The 21654-nt window shown below is 39.0% G+C and overlaps 1 protein-coding gene across 1 annotated transcript; it reads left to right on the plus strand.

Moving 5' to 3' along the window:
- The first annotated feature begins 11935 nt into the window (after positions 1-11935).
- CXHXorf66 (chromosome X CXorf66 homolog) lies at positions 11936-14900 on the plus strand. The gene is made up of 3 exons (XM_064482856.1): positions 11936-12032; positions 12734-12890; positions 14057-14900. Exons 1-3 carry the CDS (start codon positions 11945-11947, stop codon positions 14898-14900), a joined length of 1089 nt encoding a protein of 362 aa, XP_064338926.1. The 5' UTR covers positions 11936-11944.
- Positions 14901-21654: the final 6754 nt, after the last annotated feature.

Genomic DNA, 21654 nt, shown 5'->3' on the forward strand with positions numbered 1-21654 from the left:
AACAAATATAACCATAATTCACAGCTGCTGAGTTAACAGGTTCTATCCCCGTTCTAGGCCAGAGAAAGTCCTAAAATAAATCCCTGAAAATTTATTCTCACACATTTTTCAGGACTCCATGTGAGAGTCCACATGCACTTCAAAAATCAATTTTAAAGTTGTTTGATGATCAAAGAGGAAGTGACAATGAACCAGAGATTGAATGGTAAGAGAGGTATTTTGAAATAAACGTCTGGAAGTTCATCCAAATGTTAAAGCCATCTGATAAAAGATAAGAAGCATAAGACCCAGTGTGAATCCACTTGGTTAAAATTAAAACAAAATTTCGCCATATTATATGATGCAATCATTGAGGGCTGGTCAGAAAAGATGGGGACTGGCAGGTGGGGTCTGGCAGACTCCACAGTTCAAGTCAGGCAAGACATGAGGTACTGGGAGGTTACCTAATTAGGCAGGTGAACTCATTATGTTCCAACTAGGGTGACTTTTTTCTGTTCTCTAAATACATCTACTTCTAACATGACTCAGAACTCTTTCTGCTATGATCTCAATGTTTGTGTCCCTCCCAAATTCATATGTTTAAATCTTAATGCCCAATATGATGGTATTAGGAGGTGGGACCTTGGGAGGTAATTAGGTCATGAGGGTGGAGCCCTCATGAATGGGATTAGTGCCCTTATAAAAGAGACCCCAGGGAACTCTAGTCCCTTCCACCATGTGAGGATACAGCAAGAAGTCTGTGAGCTGGAAGAGTGCCCTCACACAACCATGCTGGCACTCCAATCTTAGATTTTCAGCATCCAGAATTGTAAGAAATAAATTTCTTTTGTTTATAAGCCACCCCATCTGTGGTATTTTGTTTTAGCAGCTCAAATGGACAAGACACTTTCCCAGGTGGTTCCCTCTGTCTGGAATGCTATCCCTTTGCCCCATCCAGTGACCCAGCTTAATGCCACTCAATTTGAAAACAAACTTGACAAATTCCTAGCAATCACAGTGACCTACCATTTTGCACTCACTAACTTGGCCAAAATTTAAAGTTCTGGCAAATTCAAATGACAGCAAGAATTTGCACCATTTGAAACTCACACTCTGGTGGGAATAAGCTGATGCAACCACTTTAAGGAAGAATATTAGATTATCATGTAAAAGTTGAACATCTGCATTCCCTATAACACAGCCATTCTCTTCCAGATATACTCCCTAGAGAAACTCTTATACACATGCACCAAGAGTCAGGTACATGGACATTTATAGTAGCATTGGATGTAACAGAGGAAAGCTGGAAACAAGTTAAGTGTTGATTAATAGGGGAAGGGATGAGACCATTCTGCTACATTCACATAACAGAGTCCCATACAGCAGGGAAAAAAGCACTACAAGTACACACAGCAACATGGATGGAGGTCACAAGCAATTTTGAGGGAATAAAGCAAGTCACAGAAGAAATGTAAGATATCTTCACATTTTTATATACTTCAAAATTAAACAAAATATATTTCTGGAATAAAACATTAATGAAAATCAAAGGAATTTTTTTAAAAGTAAGTGGTGCAGCCATTATGGAGAACAGTATAGAGATTCCTTAAAAAACTAAAAATAGGCTTACTCTGTGATCCAGCAATCCCACTCCTGGGCATATATCTGGAGGCAACTCTAATTTGAAAAGACACATTCACTCCAATATTTATAGTAGCACTATATACAATAGCCAAGACATGGAAACAACCGAAATGTCCATCAACAAATGACTGTATAAAGAAGATGTGCTGTATTAATACAATGGAATACTACTCAGCCATAAAAAAGAATGAAATAATGCCATTTGCAGCAACATGGATGGACCTGGAGATCATCATTCTAAGTGAAGTAAGCCAGAAAGAAAAAGAAAAATACCATATGATATCACTTATATGTGGAATCTTAAAAAATGACACAAATGAACTTATTTACAAAACAGGCTCGCAGAGATAGAAAACAAACTTATGGTTACCAGGGTGAAAAGGGGGTGGGGAGGGATAAATTGGGAGTTTGGGATTTGCAGATACACACTACTATATATAAAATAGACAAACAACAAGGTCCTACTGTACAGCACAGGGAACTATATTCAATACCTTATAATAGCCTATAATGAAAAAGAATATGAAATGGAATATATATATATATGTGTGTGTGTGTGTATATATATATATATATATATATATATATATACACACACACAGAACTGAATCACTATGCCGTACACCAGAAATTAACACACACTGTAAACTGACTATACTTCAATAAAAAAAAAGTCATGATCTAAGGGCAGCGAGGCAGGAGTATAGGGACACACTGGGAAACTCAATGGCATTCACAGTATTCTTAAGTTAATCAACCCATGAGTATTTATTTTATTATTTAGCTTTATGATTATATACATATTTATATATATAAAACCTAAATTCCTTTGTATATAATTACCTAATGAAACTTTTTATTTTATATTTCCCATTTATATTCCCAGTTTATTTTCAAAACATCCTGGCTCTGTCACTTACTAGCTTTGGGACCTCGGGCATGCTACTCAGTGATCCTGAGCCTCAGCAGGCACATCTGTAAGGTGAAGATCATAATGCAATGACAATGTCTACCCAGCTGGCACCTGGGAGGACCGCTGCAGGAATTCCTCGCCTGGCACCTGGCAGTGCTAGCTCCTCTAAGGGACGCTGCGTTCAGATGAGCAAACCCTCCAGCAAATCTGAACTGCTTGTAAAGATTCAGTGAGAGTAGTCAGTCTGCCTTGATTTGGGACTCGTCTTTTCTCCAGGTGTCCCTCCCACGTCTCCCTCACCGCTGGAGGGAAAAAGATCTCTAAGCATTAGAGGTCTTTTCTTTTTTTTTTTTTTTTTAACATTTTTTATTGATTTATAATCATTTTACAATGAAACTTGGGTCATTCATCTCCATAGCGTTGTGTTCCTTTCCCACAAGATGGCAGAACAGGCAAAGAACAGTGAAATGGATACTGGTCTGTCTGTCAAGATCTCCTTTTGAGGATGCTCACGACCTAGAACGTAATGTATTGCCAGTTCATTAACATCAGTCACTGGATGAAGTGAGACTGGACAGGCAGTTGAGATCAAAACGGCGTCTCACCCTTTATGCGGCAATGACTAGAGCACACGAACAGGTATACGAGATTTAAAAACTAACGAGACATAATTGCTAGTCCTACAGACGCTCCTACTCCTTCCTCAAAGTTCTCCCCTGAGGTCGCATGCATATTTACGCACGTGTTTGTGACAGCATTTGAGGGTATGCATGTGGGCACACGCTGTGAGTGTGTGCAGGTGAGAACATACGTGCATTTGCACCAGCAGGGAAGTCTGGTTGGCAAACTCAGGGCATAAGGAGGGAAAGTTGGTAATAGTCTTCTCACCAGAAACGCTCAAGCCTGCAATGAGGAGGTGTGCTGGTAAATGCTGGTGGGGAGAAATGTGAAATTCCAGTGAAACTTGGCCTCAGCCGCAGGTCCTGTGCTACAGAGGTGTGGCTGGGGGCTGCTGTCCTCAGACCAAGCCTGTTGGGTCTACCTTTGATCCACTGATCTTAATTAATGGCGTGGAACCCCCTGTGGTACTACCCTATTGTTTACACACACACCCCCCACACCAATTCATATTAGCTAGAACCCTTGTGGTTGCAAATGACATAAGCCCCATTCCAATCAGCAAAACAGAAGAGGGAATACAGGTGACGTTTGAACAGCGTGGGGCTAGGGGCAGAGAGCCTCCCTGCAGCTGAAAATTTTACGGTCGGCCTTCCATATCCATGGTTCCACATCCTGGGATTTAATGAAAAAAATGCAAGTGTAAGTAGACACACAGTTCAAGCCTGTGTTGTTCAAGGGTCAAGTGTATATAGATGCAAATACTCAAACCACCAAAAAGGCAGGGATGCAGATGCTTGGGAACAACTGGAACTGTGACTCTCCTTGGACAACTCTTCATCTTTTATCTTTATGTTTCTCTTTATGTCAGTTTTATTCTTTCCTCTTAGCTTAGTCTTGCCAACAGGGGCCATGACACAGGCAACTCTGAGTTCACATCCTTGCCAGGTTTACCACCAGTGGTGGTAAAGGAACTTCTTAGCCCAAATTGTCAGGAAAACACTTGGTGAAGACCTCTGGTTGGCCTTCCTGAGTCATATGGCCGACTATAAACTAATCACTACGGCCAGAGGTAGGAAACAATTACCGGTCTAGCCTGAGCCACATGCCCATTCTTGTGGATTGCAGTGATTGCTATCCCTTTTTAGGACTGGGCTGAGGTGGGGAGAAGTGGTTTTCCAAAATAATGGATTTCCTGTTCCAAACAGATAAAACAACCCATCAGGCTGGTGAGAAAAAAAGAGAGGGTGCAAAGTTCTACATATATCCACAAAATGGACTCTTTTGATTATGTCGTTTATGTCTTCTATCTCCTAATAATTTTCTGTCCATTTGATTTGTCTTGTAGTGTATTCAAGACTCCTTTGTTACTGTGTCTCTATGTTTCCTTGTATCATCTCCTCAACTTTTTGTCCCATAGGTGATGCTAGACTTAACTGGCAGCCACTCACGTTCCTTTCTTGGGCTCTTCTGCTGCCCCTTCTGGCCCCCATCCTCAGATTTCCTCTAGTCCCTGCTTTCTGATTTTAATGTCATGGGTATTATCTGCTGGCCTCCTATGCTCACTCTCTAAGGATGGACACTACCTCCAGTAGTAGTAATAGCTGACATTTCTTGACCACTTATGTGCGAGGCACTGTGCTAAGTGCATTATCTAATATAATCCTCACTGTAGTCCGCATTCAGAAGCTTCTATTATTATTCCCCTTTTATAGATGGGGAACCTAAAGCACAGAAAAATATTAGGTTGCCAAGGGTCACCAAGCTGGTAAATGGTGGAGCCAGGATTTTAATCCAGTCTGGCTCCAGATCTATGCTCTGTAATGTATGTAAATGCACAGAAAAGGAACTCAAAGGACACACACCAGACTGTTTGCAAGCCATTACCTCAGGAGAGCAGATGGGATGGAGGAGGGGACGTGGTCATTGGGGGGTCGTGCTTTCCACTGTAAATGTTTACATTTGACTCTTACAAGGATATCACTTAGGTATTAATTATACAATTTTTTTCCAAATTTTTATTGTGGTAAAATATACATAACATAAAATTTACCATTTTAACCCTTTTTGAGTATATAATTCAGTGGCCTTAAATACATTCACATTTTTGCACAACTATCACCACCATCCATCTCCAGAGCCTTTCTATCATCCCAAATTGAAACTCTGTACCTATTAAACAATCACTTTGCATTTTCCCCTCTGCCCAGCCCCTGGTAACCATCATTTTACTTTCTGTCTCTATGAATTTGGCTATTCTAGGTACCTCATGTCGGCATAATCATGCAGTATTTGGCCTTTTGTGACTGGCTTATTTCTTAGCCTAATTGTCTTCAAGGTTTATTCATGTTGTAGCATGTCTCAGAATTTAAGTCCTTTTTAAGGGTGAGTTATATTCTATTGTATGTACATACCACATTTGGTTTATCTCTTCATCTGTTGATGCCCACCTATTGGCTCTTGTGAATAATGTTGCTATGAACATGAGTGTACATATAGTTGTATAATTTTTGAAAACCGTGAAAAACAATACTTATAGAATGATCTCATCTATGTTTAGTATGTGGGTGTGTGTATCATCTACACGATCTGTATGTAAATGTGTAGAAAAAGATCTGAGAGATGCCCATGAAACTTGAGGCATTATCTCTAGCATGGGAAAAGGATGGGGTCGTGAAGGAAAAGACTCTAACTTTTTATTCTGTATACTTCTATATTTTTTATTTCTCATAATGAGGAGAGATTAATATATCCCTTATGCAATTTTAAAAATGCAATTAAAAACAAAGATAAAGGCATACTGGCCGGCTCCGGGTTAGAAATATTTAGAGCAATTTTCAAGGGGTCATTAGAAGTAAAGGGATAAAGCAAAGCTGAAATACCTCTGCGTGATTTGCAATTTTTATAAGGCGCATGTATTATTTTTTAATTTTAAAAAGTCTAACGGGAAAAATAAATGGAAGGCCTGTGGTGGAACTGCAGTGGTAACTGAGGCCCAGAGGAGGGCAGTAGAAAGCCATGAGGCGAAAATTCCAGAAAGGCCGTTCCTCCGTCTCACCTGGAAAAGAGCTGAGGATTCAAGCTTGCTGAGTGGAAGCCAGGACGAGCTCGGGGATGGATTCCAATTGGGACGGCACTGGCCAGACTCTGGGAGCAAGCCAGCCAGATAAAAGGGGGGAAATCTGAAAAGTGGCGAGGTTTTATCTTTGGAGAGCCAAGGGGAGAGGAAGCAGGAAGAGGCATTCTTGACGGAGGATGGATCATCAGGCAGGAGCCCAGGGGAAGAGCCCAGGGACAGAAGACCTAGAGAGATTGCTAGGGGTCTTGGGGACACAGGCCTGTTTAGAGGCACCGGTTGAGTCCTTGGCCTGCCCCTCGTCTTTTTAAAGCGGACAAGGGTAAGGACGGCCTGGCAGGCTAAAGACACAGTCAGGACTGAGGTGAGGCAAGTGAAGGGTCAGGTCCTCATTTGAAGTATCTGCTACTTTGTACATCATGGATTTTTTGGGGTATTAATTTTGATTTTTTAAAAATATTGCATGAAAATATTATTTATCTTGATTACTGAGTGTCTGGGTACCCCTTAAATTTTGTGCCACAGGCAAGTGCCTCACTGAGCCTCAGCCTAGTTCTGGCAATAAGAAAAACAATAACCACCAATCTGAAGCAAGAAATAGGATTTTAAAATACATCTATTATGCAGTATTTTAATCAAAATTGTACCCTGGGATTTCTCAGTGAAATGAATTTCTAACATGCTAGTTGTGTGGACCAGCAAATAAAAGAAAACCATATAAATCTATGTTAAAGCAACAAAAAAGTACAGTAGAGTTTCTACGGTGAATATGAAGTTAATGATAAATTGACTTGGAAGCTGTTTCTGAAATATTGGCTTTAAGATACTGTTTATCATCTATCCATCACTAGGGGAGAAAAACTGATTTTAAAAAGAGTTGACAGATATTCTTTTACTTTATCAGCACCACTCAAGATTATCTGATTCAAAAGGCAACAAAGTAACATTTCCTTTTTTTAGTTTTTTTCCTAGCTTTATTGAGATATAATTGATACATAACATTGTGTAAAAAATAGCATTTTCTGATCTTTTTGCAGTTAAAAGGTATTTGAAGAGCAGGATTATTTAGAGCTTCAGGGTAAAAGTGAGTTTTATTTTCCGAAGAATATTTAGTTTTTGTTCTATTCCAATGGTCCCAAAAGGATGATTTCAAAGACTGCTAACCTTACAGGCTTACGCTTTTATCTCTTTTCTATGCATTTAAAAAATGAGAAAATAGACTTAAAGAAAGACCCTTAGCACACAACCTTTCATAAGGGTTACCCTGTACCCTCTCCAGCTTAGTTTCCAGCTATCCCCTGCCCACATTTTTCACTTTGGCCCTATGGAAATGAACTTCCCTCAACCACGCTTCACACATACTGATTTCTCTGTGTGCAATACAATGTTCTTTCCCTTCTTTTGGGGTTCAAGGAATCTCTACTCACATTAAAAAAAAAACGAATTTAAAACCCCACCTCACCTCCAGGGTCACCTCCTCCAGAAGTCCCGACTATGCTGAATAGACACTCCATTTATGTGCTCTGGTAGCACTGTACCCTGCGACATCACAGCCTGCCTGACATTACATACCCCAGTGATTGGTTATTTACAAGTCTGTCTCTCCCATTAGATTTCAAACTCCTTGAAGGCAAGGACTATGTCTATTTGAATGATCAGTGCTTAATGCAAAGCTTCCTGTCACATAACAGACATTCAACACATTTTTTGTTGAATTAACGAATCATCCTTGTTACCTCTCTCTCCCTCATGCCCCATAGCCTACCCTTCATCAAGTCCTACTCACCATCAAAATAGTCCTCAAATTCGTAAATTTTTCTCCATCTTCACCACTACCACTTGGCTTCAAACCACCATCCTCTGTCACCTGGACCTGTGTAACAACCATCTAATTGTCTTACTAGTTTCTTCCACTTGTGCCCCTCCAATCTATTCCCCATACAATAGCCAGAGTGGTTTTTCTAAAATGCAGATCTTATCATGTCCTCTCTAGCCAGAAACTCTTCAGTGGCATCCCATTATTCTCAGAATAAAGTCCAACTTTATGCATTTAGTTTGACCTACAAGGCCCAAACTTCCCTAGTCTCAAATCTCTTACCATTTTTGGTGTCTCCAACTTTCTGCTCTCCCTCCCACCACCTTTGCATATGTGTCTCCTCCACCGAGCACATTCTTCTCTTTCTTCTTCTCATAATTCATTGCTATTCATCTTTCAGAACTCAGCCCCCGAGCTGCTTCCTCAGGTAAACTTCCTCTGACCCTCCTGATGAAATCAAACCTGTTATTCTTGGCTCTGCCAGCTCCTTTATAACATCTGTCACTGCTTATTTTTGTCTAATGTCTCCCCGCTCCCAACCCTAACTGTCTCTACCACTGGCACCCCAATGGCACATAAGAAGCCCTCAACAGATATTTGAGAATGACTTGCTGGTGATGCAACACAAAACTGAAAGAGCCAGTCCATTTGGGGAAATGCACTGTGTCTTCCCCATTGCCACAGAACCCTGCAACCATGCACACCTCTCCAGGACATTTCCTGCAAGTAGGCTGCCCTTGTTCATGTGTGATGCTGAAACTAGGACAGGCAGAGAGGACAGGCTGAACAAGGGAGACTGGAGCATCTACTAAGCAGAGGTTTCGTGGTTCCCTTGCTTTAGGGGCCTAGGCTTCATAGCTCTGAGATGAGTCAGCTGCTTGAACAGTAAGTACTGGTCCATTAATCATACATCCATAGAATGTGATTGTCAGGGAAAACTCTTCAAAGAGTTGAATGCTATGTCATATAGCAGCTCTGATTAACATTTACTTTCCAAATAGCATTCATTATGACGATTATTTTTTTAACTTAATAAACAGTCAACTACCATAGAAACAGCTTTATCATTAAAGGGAGACATTTTTCTCATAAGCCAGAACAAGAGCAATATCTCACATCACATAGTTTCTTCAGTCTTCACAGCATTAATTCCCAAACCTTCCCCACTAGCCTCAAATCTCTGCCCCTCCCCCTTCAAAGGAAGACTCCTCCTCTTTATTCAGTTGGAAAATAGAAGCCATTGGATAGAAATTCTTCAAATTCCTCCCCCCAAATCCTTCATTCCGCTCCCCACCCTCATCTTGCATGGCTCTGTATCGGATTCTGACTTTGATCGGCACTTCTATCTGCCAGGGGGAGGGGATGTTCTAACTGGCATTCTTCACTGCCCTAAGGAGCCTGGCTCCATCATTTATCCTCACTCTTTTCTGGGGCTTCAGTGTCTTCCCCCTATACTGGTTCTCCCCCATCAGCTTTTAAATGAGGTCTTTTCCTTCTTACAAAAGGTACTCCCTAGGCCCACCATCCCTCTCGGGAAAACCAGCCAATTTTTGCCCTTTGCAGTCAAACTTGAAAGAATTGTCTACACCAGCTGACTTCACTTCCTCAGCTCTCAATTCCTCTTCAACCAACTGACATCTGGCCTCTGTCTCTAACCTTTCCACTGAAACAGTGCTCTTGCCTAGATCACTAGTGACCTTTCCGTTATTAAATCCATTTTAATTTCTTTTCAGTCCTTATTTGTCTCAGACATTTAGCAGTATTTGTCATTGTCACTACTCCCTGTGACTTGAAAAACCCTCTTCCCATGCCTTCCAGGACCTCACGTTTTCCTGGTTTTCCTTGCTACCTCTCTGGCACTTCTTGATTTTCTTTGCTAGATCATGTCCCTTTAACTCAATTTCTAAATGTTGGGGTTCCTTGGGGTTTGGTCCTGGGCACTTTTCCCTTTACCCTCTCTCCTCCTCAGGTTGATCATATCCATTCCTGTGGGTTTCAATTAGCTTCCAGATTGGGTTTCTTTCTTCTTCTTTTTCTTCCATTTGTGTGTGTGTGTGTGTGTGTGTGTGTGTGTGTATATATATATATATGTATTTTATTGAAGTATAGTCAGTTTTAATGTTGCATCAATTTCTGGTGTACAGCATAATGTTTCAGCCATATATGAACATACATATATTTGTTTTCATATTCTTTTTCACCATAAGTTACTACAAGATATCTAATATAGTTCCCTGTGCTATACAGTATAAACTTATTGTTTTAGATTGGGTTCCTGACTTGGGTACATAAATTGAATTAAGGCAATTTGTAAACTTGAATGGATAAAAACATTTTTGTTTTCACCAATCTCTAATGAAACTTTAGTATTTCTCCCAATTATGAATGTAAGCAGCAAGGCACTGTAGTATAACCAGTATCTGTGACTTTGTCATTACTAGAAATCATATATATTTTCATATATTATAGTTGTTGCAGATATCACAAAATATTGTTTATGTTTGTTATTATTCAGTTTACAGTAGTTATTAGATCCACTGCTAGATCTCTTTATTTATGAATCAGTATTTACATATATTACTACATCACAACTTTTGTATTTGACAACTCTATTTCAGTATAATCCATTTGCTTTGTAACCCTGAACATTTCATTTGTACATTTAAAAATACTATTCTGAGGAGGGGTCCACAGGCTTCCACAGACTGCCAATGGCACAAAAAGCGCTAAGCAGCTCTGTTCTAGATGCTGGTGACTTCCAGCTTAAATCATCCCTGAACTCTCACTGGTTCTGGATATGTGCACTTGAAAATCTCATGAGGACCTTAAGCTCAACATGACCCATATGGAACTCGTCAACTTCTACTACCCTTCTCCGCAGAGCCACAGCCTCTCCTGTGTCCTGTCTCAATGAATAGGCCCAACAGCTACCAGTTGCCCAAGCTAGCATTCTGAGCTGTCCTCGACTCTTCCCTTTCCTTCACTCTAACCATCAACCAGGAACCAAATCATGTCAATTCAACTGCTTTAATATTTCTAAAAATTCACCCGTTTATTTCCATCCTCAATACCTCAGTTTCGGTAACCATCTTCTCTCTTCTCCGTAAGTGATCTCCCCAGGAACAGACTGAGCTCCCTTCTGATCTGTTCTTTCCAATCACTGTTAGAATGATCCTTCTCTCCCCTAAACACTGTGTTTAGTGTTAATATAGCCCACTTCACACTATCTTGTAATTTCTTGAATTCTCTACTTAATATAAGTTCCAGGAGTTCAGGGATTTTTATCTTGGTTATTTTAGGATCTGCAGCATTAAGCATAGTGTCTGGCACACAGGAATACTCTATGTTTGCTGAATAAATGAATGACTGGACCAAGTTTCAGCCTGATGATTAGCAACAGCTCAATAAAAAGGTTAAGGAACTAATCAAAAATCTTAATTTTATTTTTAAAGATTCCTACAGACTTATATTCCAGGATGATTTAATTTATATAACAGTGAAGAACTACCACAAGCCTTCAAAGTGTCTCCTTAGCATTTAATAAGGAAAAATAGTTCTTCAATATCTAGAGCTATCCCATTTTCCCTACCATCTCTAAATACTTCCCTCTGTGCTTAATAATGTCCCAGTCTTCTTGATTTGAATGTGATAGAATATTTGATGTATACCACAATAAAGATGTTAAAAACAAAGACTATTTGATGTAAAGGAGAAATAAGTAATTAAAAGTCACTTGACAACATTTGTACACAGAGCTCATGCCTCCCCATGGTGAGATGATGTTCTCAGAATATGACACAAAATGATAATGATGTCATAAACCCCTTAGAACAAGCTGAACCATTATCAAATACATTAGTTTCCCCAGTAGAAGAAACACTTGAACAAAGCCCTGGAGATGAATCTCTTTATTTATGTCCTATTTTTAACCATTTGGATAAACAGTTGTTTAGATACAAACCAAAGTGATGGATCTCCTACTACAGGTATGTGCCTAACCTTAAAACTTAGACATTATGATCTTTATATTATGCATTCAAGCACTTAATTAGGCAAGCTAGCTGTGTTTAGGAAATCTGTTTCTTGGATATTAGCATTATTAGGCCTCCAAGAATTTCTAGGACAACACCTAAGAGGTATACTTCTGTGAAAAATTCCAAGCAACATAGAAGTATAAAGAATATGTACATATTGTCCCTCTCACTCCCCTTCCCCACCCAATCCACCAACCCCACCACCATCAGCCCAACTAGATAACGCTATGTGAATGAATCTGGCATGGTACGTAACACCTAGTAGGTTTCAACAAGGGTCTTCTCTTGTTCTATCCCCTTTCCCACCATACAAATTCACACACACATTAACACTCAAGTGCATTTACACATGCAAGACACACACAGACACACACACACACACACACTCAAAAACCTAGGTAATGGGTTGAGCAAGCCATGATACAGGGGTAACCCAGATCATTATGCTGAGTAGCCAGACGTGCCTCCCAGATTTGGCTTCTAGACTGTGGCTGGGGATGTGATAGAGAGAAGAAAATGACAGTGGAATACTCATCATGCTTAAAAAAAATAACTGATGAAAAGATTTGATTCCGAACTACCATCAAAAGGGAAGGAAACTTGGTTACCTTTATAAACAGTTTAATTTTCTGCTGATATAATCTCTTTGACAGGAGCTAAGCATCTTGAATCTATGGAGACCAAAATGGACAATTTTAGGAGACGTCTACTAATTATCGTAATTGGTGTTATAATCCTAGCTTTTGCTTTGGTTGGTTTTTGCTTTCTCCATTATTACTGTATAAGTGATGATGTCCTCAAAGCACAAATGTAAGTTTCACACCTTTGAATTAAGAATGCAAGCTGTGTGCATATATGTGTGTGTGTATACATATAGTGGAGGTTTCATTGGTGTTATGCTTACTTAATGCTAACTTTAAACTTCCAAAGAGCTACCAACATCTTGTGGGTGGATACTTTCACTTAAATGATACCAGCTCTTAAATATCTCAAGTACATTATAAACTTTAGCCAAAGCTGTCTCCTAATCAGGGTTCACCTGAGCCCCAGGCTACTCATTTTATTATAAACTTAATCTAGGAAAAGAGGGCACGACTACCTGAATAAGACTGGAAGAATGAAGAAGGGGAGAGAGAAGGAGTTGGGTCTCTGCATTCCAAAGACAATAAAACATTTGGGTAATCTACCATTTTAAGATGTAATAACTTGAAAAATTATTAACTATCATTGTTCAGTGATCTCAGTCCCTGCCTTTCATATAGGAGGATCTGGTTGGCCCTGATATACTGGTTCCCTAAAAATTTCCCAATCTAAGGGCTGATGACTAAAATATACCACTGTTCCATTCCTTTAGTTTTAGAGGAATACTGTGAACGTAAATACGCATGGATAGAGAATTTCAGGAGGGAGGGTATTAGCTCAGTGGTAGAGTGCATGCTTAGCATGTACAAGGTCCTGGGTTCAATCCCCAGCACCTCTGTTAAAAAAGTCTCTTTAAAAAAATGAAAATTTGACGGTGTAAATATGATAGGAAAACAATGAATTTGGTCTAAAGAGGTTTTGGGGTGTTTTTTTTGGTTTGTGTGACAAGTTGTGACATTCGTGTATCAGTTGCATGTCAACTTGTGACTTTTTTATAAACAGTTTAATTTCTGGAATAAAGAAAATCCTCTCTCTGCCTCTCAATAGTAGATATGAAACAATTTTGTGTCATTCCATATGTAGACTATGTAGTTATCTATTGTGGTTGAAACAGTAAAATACTCTTAAGGAAAAGAAAAAGTATTCAACATGAGTTCACATCTGCAACCTGAGTCGTGGCTTTCACCACATCCCAATTCTTACTGTGTTCAGTTTTTGTGCTAGAGCCAAACAAGAACCAGAAGTCTAAATTGGCACAGTAGCCTATATTTTCTGGTGGTAGTAATAGTACTCTTTCGATTTAAATTGTCATACTCTAAATTTTCTGTTTTCAGGGTCAAGAGAGAAGGTTTAACAGCCAAGTCATCCAAGTCATCCAAAGCATCACTCAGTGAATCCAAAACAGCTAGTCTGTGCAGTCCAGAAAAACAATCCATGCTATTGAGTATAGACAAGTTATTTGGGCTATCAGGTCCAGAAAGGACATACATACTATCCAGTGCAGAAAAGTTAATCAGGTCATCAAGTCTAGAAAAGGCAACTGAGTCATCAAGCCCCAAAAAAGTATTCAGGTCATGCCACACGGAAAACTCCCATGGGACACATAGTCTAGAAGAGTCATGTAAGCGAGCTCATGACCAGAAGCTCGTCAGTCAAGCCAGTTCATCCTATCCCAATGAGACAGTCAGGCCACTTCAGCCAGCTAGTCTACAATATCCAGTCACGCCAACCAAAACTCCTTGTCTACCCGATCTACAAAATCAAATCTTGTCCAAGCCATCCGGGTTACAGAAACAGACCAAACGCCACCGACATCCTAATCTGAAAAGGTCAGTTAGTATAGGGAAGGCAGACATATTGTCTAGGCCTCAGTTAGTCAAGTCTTGTCGATGCTACAAGGACAAATGCCTCGTTTGCAGAGCTGCTTCGGAGCCTTTGGTCAATAATATTTCCAAGGCGAAAAAGAAGCATGTTCAAAACCCACCTTTGCCACGTGAATTGAAGTCTTTTTCTAAGTTCTTTCATAAGATAGATTCCAAAGACAATGCACTCTGTGGCAATATGAGTGACAGAGATATGATGACATGCAACAGTGATAGCGACAGTGATAGTGAGATAATCATTATTTGCAACATAAAACGCAAGGAAAGCATCCATCAAAGTGCCCAAAATAAGTAAGGGCACAATAAAAGTAAAAACCACCTGTAAAGAAGCAAGCATACCAACTATTTTATGCTCACCATCCTTTAAGACACTGATAAAGGGAAAATCCACTTGCAATCACCATTGAGATTAGACCTATCCATCTTGGAGGCAATATATTTGAAAAATAGTAATTAAATGCATATAACAAATGATTCTATTGTAATTATTATTTCATCTTAGAGGCATGAGGTTCTTTTGATGTATCTTATTTAGATCTGGTCACTTGGATGAGAATCACAGACAAACATACACATAGACACACACACACACACACACACAGAAAGGAACTGTAAGATGGGTACCCTGGACTCCTCCTTCCCTTAGTTGAAGTCCCAACCCAACTAAGTTTATTTTTTAATACTTACAAACAGTCCTCACAGTGTAAGACTGTCTTTCTTTAGTGCCCAGTGCTTGGTGGAAATGGCTCTATGAGCTTAGTTCTGGCCGCGGTGGGGAAATTCCTGATAGCCCTTTCTTTTTCTTCTTTTTTGGGGGGTGGGAGAATGGGAATTAGGTTTGTTTGTTTGTTTGTTTATATTTAGAGGAGGTACTGGGGATTGAACCCAGGACCTGGTGCATGCTAAGCATGCCCTCTACCACTTGAGCTATACCTTCCCCCCATCGGCCCCAAATAGCCCTTTTGAATACCACTGCCTTCTGTGACTGCTACCAAACTGAAGGTCCAGCCCCCAGGACCCATACCTGGAGCCCCAGGATATTAGTCTAAGTGTTGTAGTCTTCATAACTCTGAATAAGGCCTTTCATTCCTTTTCTTATCTTTCAAAATCATAAAAAGAGTTCGCCCTGTTGTACATTCTCAAAATGTCCCAGTTGGAGGTCTGATGTCTATCCATTTTCTTCACATGGTACCTTCCCACTCTGAATCAGCAGGGGTGGGAGGCCAGGGAAGAGCTTTGGAGCTGTATCCTCTAACCTCTCCACTGATAAGATGGTATCCTTGCCTTCTTCCAAGGGCATGGTTGAGAAAACCAGACAAAATCCTGGATTCCCAGACTATATTCTAGGACAGTGAGGTTAGTCCCCTATAACATCTAGCTGGATAAGTTAAATGCCATAGCGGGCATGTATTGAACACATACTATTTGTCTGACATTGTACTAGTCCCTTTATGTCTTGTGGGTCTGAAGGCACCCCTCAAGTTTGCCAATTTACTAAAAGGACTCACAAGAGTCAAAAGCAGGTCTAACTAACTCATGGCTAATGTTTATTAGAGCAAAAATACACAGACCAAGAGCAAGAGGAAAAAGACATGTATTAGGAGGAATCGAAAGAGGTGGGACACTCCCTTTCAAGTACTTACTCATCTGGGGCCACCTAGGATATTCTTTCTCTCTGGCAACAAACTAGAGGGACATGGGCAGAATGTCTCTGCCCAGGAAAGCCTCCATATCTGAGGCTTTTATTGAGAACTGATCACACACGTATATTATGCTACATGACCAGCCATGACAAGTGAAACTCAGGATCCCAACAATGAAACCAGATGCCCATCATCAATGTTGATATTTGGGCAAAGTAATCAGGTGTACAAAATTTGATCATCAACCATTAACATAAGAACATTCCCATAGCGTTGGCCGGTGGTCAATCATGGTTCCAGGTTCCCTTGAAGACACACAAGGACCAAACAACCAGACCTGTGTTAACACTTCCCTCACATTTCACATATTTTGTTTAATCCTCAACAGTCCCCTATTATCTAGGGGATTATATGAGTTAACTGAGGCTCTGTAACATATAGTAAGATCACACCTAGTAATTGGTTGAATCAAGGTATAAATCTACAACTGACTTAGGCTCAAACTTCCATGATGCTCTACTGCCTTCTCACTACCAGCTTCTAGGATAGCTCTTTATTCCCAGATCATCCAATCTACTGGTATGAGCAAATTCCTTGACTTTTAATCAATCTGGGTCATTCTCTCAATCTACCAGGGGCATATAAAGATGTCTTTTATTCATTCAGATCTGACTTCCCCATAACCTCTGCCTCTACTGGTGGTCCCCTGGTGGGGACTACACCATTAGGTCATCATAAAATTCACAGATGGCACTAAGTAGCTGCTTATATATAAAAGTTGTAAGAGATAGTGGGGAGGGTATAGCTCAGTGGTAGATTGCATGCTTAGCATGTACAAGGTCCTGGGTTCAATTCCCAGTACCTCCATTAAAAAAACAACAACAATAATAAATAAATAAACCTAATTGCCTTCCCCCACTGAAAAAAAAATAAAGTGTTAAAAAAATGTTTTAAGTTGTAAAAGATGGTATATGCACTTAAAAAGCACTGTGGGACCTACAGACTTGATATCCTACTGATACTACCCTTTTTGAAAAGACAAAGTGTAAAGGGTTAGAATTCTTCTGGGTTAATCTGGTCTTTTTAAAATTCACAAATAGAAGTAAAAGTTCTGATCAAAATTTTAAACAGTTTACTATGATAAACAGTGCAAACAAAAAAGCAGAGCAAGCAGTATAATGAATGCCCATATAAGCATTGCTTGGATTCAACAATTATCACTGTGTGGCCAGTTTTGTTTCATTTATACTCCAATTTGTTCCCCTCCCATTTATATCTCTAAAAGATAATGAATTTAAAAAATACATAAACATAATACCATTATCTCTCCTAAAAATAAATAATAATTCCTTAATATCAATTATCCAGTCAGTATTCAAATTTCCCCATTTGTCTCCTAATTTTTCTTCTGGTTGCTTTAATCACATGATGTTGATCAGCGTTTAACAGCATCTAAGACTAAGTTTTTTAAAATCAAAATCCCAATTTCATTGGCTAAGCTGGCTTCAGATTGTAAAGTGACTTTGTAGTTAATCTGAGCTATCAGTAGCCTGGAAAATAGCAAAAGTCGAAATTGTACGGTTTTCAGTTTAAATTCAACCAACGTCTTGGTAGGCAAAGCCAAATCTAAGCTCTATTCTCTTTCCCATTCAGCTAGAGACTTGTAATACTTTAAAGGCTGTGAATATTAATATCTAATAAAAATGACTAACTGCCAGTGACAACCAATGATAATGACATCTTAAGAACAAGTTAGCAGCATGAGTATGTATGTTCCTTTTTAAACCACACTTAATTATAGAGTAGGAGTCTACAGAATATTTGAAGCTCATTCAATGTGCAAAATTCTAAGTGCATTAATGGGGGCTTCACACATAACACCAGTTTAAAACATGTAATAAAAATATGTACCATGAGTCTGAGTAGAATTTTAACCAGGAAAAAAAAACTTACCACTGAAAGCTCATGCAAGCTAATAATTAAATCAACTAAGTCCTATCACTCCAAAGAACAGTCTTCAGTACTTCTGGGAAATGTCCTGATTTAAGTAAGAGACTTCCGAATGTCTATTTCCTAGCCTTCCTGCAGCATCGTCCATCTCTCACGGTAACTTTCTCCTTCCTTTCATCAATCTGTTTCTTTTCCCCTGTTCAGTAAGAGTCAGGGCCATAAGCTCAGTCAGTCCATGGCTTCCTTAAATTTGCACCATGAAGCCAGTTCCAAGTGTGGCCCTTCCTTCTCAGACCATCCACACTCTCTGTTGAGTCCACCTTCTTTACACACATCTCCAAAACTCACTTTGCTCCTGCTATGGAACTGAAATGAATTATATTTTGCTTCTTTTATTCAGCAAAGTTCTTTCTAAAAACCCATCAGGTATAAAAAAAAGTACTAAAATGTTAGATTTCAAACAGTTCTCACATATATTTTCTACATGAAATTATGTAAGCATGGAGCTAAAAGGATGCTAAGAGATCCTCTCTTCTACCCTCCTGTAGGAGGGGAAGCTGTGAAAAACTGAAGGAATGCTCATTCAGCAACAGACCACTTTTTTCCAGGGCTGGGGGAGGCTAGCTGACTGTGGCATGGTGCTAGGATCGCAAATCTTTCAGTGGCCACAGAGAAGTGACACACCACATGTGGGATGTTTATGGTGGTGTCAAGCAAGGACTCATTAAAAGTTTTCAACTTTATCAGTTCTCAGAATCCTACAATCCCCGCCACACCACAATCCCTAAGAATCAGAAGCAGCAAAGAAAGGGAAATCGAAGAAGGAAAAAACCTTTGTGGGAGCTTCAGTCAAATATCTCTTGAATGGCAACCAATACACAATCCTCAATTATTCCTATGCTGTTGTGACCTTAGAAAACAATGGATAAGCATGATTAATTAGTTTTGCAATTATTTATATAATGCATAGAAAGGGCCATCTTTGAAATAAGCAAAGGCTAATTATAACTTACATCTAAGAACTTTCAGGTAGTGCTACTTGAGAATAATTCTACTTAGAATCATTCCCTTATGTGCCTGAATCAAAATAATACATTGAAAAGACTGCTGAAGGATATGAAAGAAATAAATTGCCATAAACTTGTCATATATAAGTATCTTATTTTAAAAAATAAAATATGAGAATCATATAGTCATGTTTCTCTGAATGGTAAAAGTTTGCTGAATATAAAAAATTTGTATATATCCTCTATCATCAAACTCTTCCCTTAGTCACCAATTTTCCTAGCAAAATGGACTCTTTTTAATATCATATTAAAATTACCAAAAGGCAGGTAACTGCAAAGAGGAAAAGAAGAAACAAAGGCCTATGATAATGAATGTCTAGAATAATTAGTTCTGGAAATAATGAGTGGACTATATCATATCTAGACTTTCTCTGCCATTTTGCAAAATAAGAAAATCAATGTCCAACTATGTGGCCGCAAATTGGAACATAAGAATGTGACTGACTGACACCCCAGTGTTCATAGCAGCACTACTCACAATAGCCAAGACATGGAAACAACCCAAGTGCCTATCAACAGATGACTGCCTTAAGATGTGGTCTATATATAATGGAATATGACTTGGCCATAAAAAAGAATGAAATATTGCCATTTGCAGCAACATGAATAGATCTAGAGAATATTATACTTAAGTCAGACAGAGAAAGGCAAATACTATATGATATCACTTATATGTGGAATCTAAAAAATAATATAAATGAATCTACTTATAAAGCAGAAACAGATTCACAGACATAGAAATCCAAAGGGGAAAGCAGGGACGGGGGGAGGAATTAATTAGGAATATGAGATTAACAGATACAAACTACTATACACAAGATAGACAAGCAACAAGGATTTACTGTATAGCATAGGGAACCATATTCAATATCTTGTAGTAACTTATAATGGAAAATAATCTTAAGAAATGCATATATATAATGAGTCACTTTGCTGTACACATGAAATTAACACAATATTTTTTTGGTGGGGGGAGGTAATTAGGTTTATTTAGTATTTATTTATTCTTGGAGGAAGTAGTGGGGATTGAACCCAGGACCTCATGCATGCTAAGCATTTGCACTACCAGTTGAGCTATACCCTCCCCCCAACACAATATTTTAAATCAACTCTACTTCAATTTTAAAAAAAGAATGTGACTGAGCTGCTTACCTTTAACTTCTACATGTTTATGTAAATAAATATAAAGCTATTCACAGCAAAGTTAAATAAAATTCTAAAGTACTACTGGAAGATATTATAAATTATTAACAATAAAGGAAGTCGACTTCTGATATTTGTTTTAAAAAGGAATAGATCACTTTTGTGTAAACAAGTCTTTTGTAAACCTTAGTTTCATTGAAAGAACAGTGATGACAAAGAGTAAAATTGTCAAAAATAAACCTTTCTACACTGATCTCTTGAGGTTACTACAGGAAGAAGTAATAACATATTACAAAGTCACTTAAAAAATTAAAGCGATGAGGGGTAAGCTGTTGCAGGACGCATATGCTAATTATTAAACCAGTGGATTGTTAGAAAACCAGTCTGCACTACTATACTCTAATTCAAGACACTTTTCTTTTTTCATTACTATTACCATGCACTAAACTGTAAAAGTCTAAAATAAAGATTTATGATGCTCTGGAGCTTTAAACCACTTTTATGATGTAGCCATTTTTCCAAAGAATATCTCCCCTATTCATTAATTAGGTACTGGATGCTGGGCCAGAGGGAAAAAAGTATTTTTTTGTGACCATAACATCCCATGGGTCCCCTATATATGCCAGATTTTGTTGTTTAGTTTCTTTTCCTAAAGGACACATTTTGCTGTACACTGCTATTATACCACAGGTAACATGGATCAAGTTTTGTTCAAGCATATTAGGCCTCCGAAGGTCTACCACACAAACATCCACACTGAAACACTTTTGTAAGAAGTACTCAAATACGAGGAGAAACAAATCCAGGAGATGCTGCAAGGGATGTCTGGTTTAAGAGTGATGGAATATCTTGGTATTATGTGTTGAATTGTGTCCCTTTCCCAAATTCATATATTGAAATCCTAACCCCCTCAATACCTCACAAGTTAACTTTAGAAACAGGGCCATTGCAGATGTAAATTGTTAAGATGAGGCCATATCATATTACAGTGGGCCTCTAATCCACTATTACTGGCGTTGTTATAAAAGGGGGAAAGTTGGGCCCAGACAAGCAAAATTCTCGAGAGAGAAAATGCTTTGGGAAGATTGGAGTTATGCTGCCACAAACCAAGGAAGTACCAGAACCTAGGAGAGAGGCCTGGAAAAGATCCTTTTCTCGTGCCTTCAGAGGAGGGCATGGCCCTACTGACAGCGCCATCTCTGACATCTAGCCTCCAGAATTATAAGAGAATGAATTTCTGTTGTTT

Source organism: Camelus dromedarius, chromosome X, assembly GCF_036321535.1.
Source record: "Camelus dromedarius isolate mCamDro1 chromosome X, mCamDro1.pat, whole genome shotgun sequence".
Classification (NCBI taxonomy): Eukaryota; Metazoa; Chordata; class Mammalia; order Artiodactyla; family Camelidae; genus Camelus; species Camelus dromedarius.